This window comes from Pteropus alecto, unplaced genomic scaffold (assembly GCF_000325575.1).
Source record: "Pteropus alecto unplaced genomic scaffold, ASM32557v1 scaffold8, whole genome shotgun sequence".
Classification (NCBI taxonomy): Eukaryota; Metazoa; Chordata; class Mammalia; order Chiroptera; family Pteropodidae; genus Pteropus; species Pteropus alecto.
In genome coordinates this window covers 22954716-22957535 of record NW_006494609.1, presented here as the reverse complement: position 1 = coordinate 22957535, position 2820 = coordinate 22954716, and the positions used below count along the sequence as shown (strand labels likewise).

The 2820-nt window shown below is 51.8% G+C and overlaps 2 protein-coding genes across 2 annotated transcripts in view; one reads left to right on the top strand and one right to left on the bottom strand.

Moving 5' to 3' along the window:
- The window catches only part of TECPR2 (tectonin beta-propeller repeat containing 2), a 71428-nt gene extending 71144 nt beyond the window's left edge, over positions 1–284 (bottom strand). Inside the window, exon 1 of the mRNA XM_015599706.2 lies at positions 140–284. The gene's annotated coding sequence lies outside the window, so the exon portion shown is untranslated. The remainder of the gene's footprint in view (positions 1–139) is intronic.
- A 25-nt stretch (positions 285–309) lies between these two features.
- Positions 310–2820, top strand: part of CINP (cyclin dependent kinase 2 interacting protein) — a 10955-nt gene continuing 8444 nt past the window's right edge. The window contains exons 1-2 of the mRNA XM_006925588.3: positions 310–404; positions 2301–2469. Coding sequence (XP_006925650.1) covers positions 398–404; positions 2301–2469 — 176 coding nt within the window. The 5' untranslated portion in view covers positions 310–397. The remainder of the gene's footprint in view (positions 405–2300; positions 2470–2820) is intronic.

Sequence of the window (2820 nt, the reverse complement as noted above, 5' to 3'; positions counted from 1 at the left end):
CGCTTCGTGCTATGGCATTCAGCCTCGGCCACCGCGCGCGAGCGACGGGAGCGGGAAAGGGGGGCGAAACGCGCAGGGCGGCGCTGAGGCGAGGGCAGGGGGTCCGGGAGGCCGAGGAAGGGGCGCGGGCCGGACTCACCTCCCGCGGCAACCCCTCGGGACTCGTCGGCCCCGCCGGGCGGCAGGGGGTGGGGACCGCCTCCGGGCCGCGAGGGATGCCGGGAGCCCGTTCCCTGGGCAACCGGGCCGGCCCCGCTGAGCAACAGCGCACTCCGCCGGGGCTGGAGCGGCGGAGCCACAAGTGGCGGCGGGAGGGGCGGAGCGGAAGTGACGCAGGCGCGCTTCCGGCGGCGTGGGCGGGGCTTCGCGTCTCCTTCCTGGGATATCGGCGGACCGAATGGAAGGTGCGTGTGACCACCGCCCCCGGGGTGGAGTTGGGGCTGGGGCCGAGAGCCTCTGGGGTGCAGTGGGGTCTGCGCGACGTCCCAGCCCAGCCCGCTGGCCCCGCGCGGGCTCTGCAGGCAGCCGGGGAACCAGTCAGCTTTTCCTGGCCTCCGTTTTTCACACGCAGGACGAGATGATGTGCGCAAAAAGGTGTCAGGGAACCAACCTTGTGATTAGAGGGTTGGAACATTCGGTCCCATACCCTCAGTCCTCTACTTCCAGGAAGGGGAGAGATGCCGGAGGTTGAATCAATGGCCAGTTATCTAATCAATCATGCCCGTGTAATGAAGGCACACGAAAACCCAAAAGCAAAAGGACAGGGTTCAGAGAGCTCCAAGGCTGGTGAAAAGGCAGGTTCTCGGGGAGAGTGGAGCACTCAGGGAAATGGAGAGCGCCCCTTCCCGCATACCTTGTCGTCCCCATCTCTTCCTGGGTTATAGCCTTTTGTAATAAACCAGTAATCCGGTAAGTGAAGTGTTTCCCGGAGTTCTGGGAGCCTCTCTAGTAAAATAATCACATCCAAGGGAGAGGTGTTTGGAACCTCCCATCTATAGCTGGTATGTCAGAAGGTGACAACCTGGACTCGGGACTGTCATCTGAAGTGGAGGTGGGAGAGGGCAGTCTTGTAGGACTGACTGAGCCCTTAACCTGTGGGATCTGTAGCTTTCTCCAGGTGGCTATGTCAGGATTGAATTTATTGCTTGGTGGTGGCAGTGGTGGAGAAAAATACACATGGGAGAGGTCCCTGTGATAACAGACACTGTGTCAGATACTTACCATGTCCTGGGCCCTCACAGCTTTATGTGCATTACGTAAACTTACATCAGCTCTTTGAAGTAGATGTATTTTATCTCTGTTTTACAAGTGAGAACATTGAAGCTCTGAGAAGTCAGTTAACTTGCCCAAGATCGCCCAGCTGGCAATGGCAGAGCTGGGATTTTAACCCAGTCAGTATGATCTTCAGAGTCTAGACTCCAAACTATACCACTGTTGTGTGTCCTGGATTCCTGAAGGGGCCCCTCACAGAATTTGGACTTTATCCTGTGGGCCATGAGACGCCTTTGCAGGATTCTCATTCGGGGAGGGGAGAGGGCACAGGCGGGCTGGGAGAACCCAAACAGCCTGAGTTGGCTTTTGGCGGTCTGGGGGTTGCTTCCCACAGGAGCTGGGATCTGGGCGAGTCTTGGAGCATGGGCAGCGCTAGCCCAAGGAAGGAAAGAACTTTCTAGCAGAAAGGACTGCATGTGCAAAGGCCTGCAGGTGACTCCACTTTTCAGGAGCTGCCAGTGATTCAGCTGGAGATCGAGGCAGGTTCCAGGTGGGAGTTGAGATAAGCGTGGAGGCGGAGAGAGAGTCAGATCCTGAAAGATCTTGGACTTCCTGCTGGGTCCTAAGCGTGGAGATCATCTCTGCATCTCTGGGGCCCAGCCTTGTCAGTGTCATGGGGCGACGAGCACTTGTCAACCACACAGCTCTAAACAAATGTTAGGCATCAAAGTGAGACTAGATAACCGGAATACAGTGGCATGGGGCATTGGAGAGTTTCTGCAGGAAATCACGTCGTCACCTTACTTCCAACCTTTGAAAGTGGTCAAAGTGCTTCAGGTAAAACTTTGTGGAGCGTTAAGCTGGGACAGGATCCAGTGATCTCTGGTGCGTCTTAAAATGTAAAAACGATTCTGTTTTTTCTTGTTCTGGGAAATTTCACAGTCATCCAGACTTAGTTTCCACAACATTTATTTGTCCAGTTGATGTAGCATTTTGGATTGTTTTGCTGTTGAGAGTTAAGAGAACATTTGCCGTCCAACTACGATCATGACTTTTATAATAATTATGTTTCTTTTACTGCCTATCAGCAAAGACTCTTGGAAGTGTGACGCCCAGAAAACCTGTCTTATCTGTCAGCGCAAGAAAAATTAAGGATAATGCAGCCGATTGGCACAATTTAATCCTGAAATGGGAAGCCCTCAGCGATGCAGGTTTTGCTACTGCAAATAATATTGCCAACATGAAAATCAGTTTGTTGTAAGTATAGGTAGAGCTCTGGACTCTTTACCCTTAATGATTGGCAGCCTTTTACATCTGCAGCAACATGGGTGAATTAAATTATATTACGCAAAAAAAGCAAGTGGTAAAATGATATTTGCAAGAATGAACTGTATATGTACATTTTAAATTCAAAATTACGCTACCTATTGTTCGTGGTTACATTGGTATATAAAATAAAAGTTCAGAAAGGACACAGTCTCAGTTCACGATACTGGCATCTTCTGGGAAGAATGAGTGTTGGGGTGGCAGGTAAATGGGACTTTATCTTCATAATGCTGCATTTTTTTGTGTGATCTTGTGATTTATAATAAGAAATATCTGTTTGGT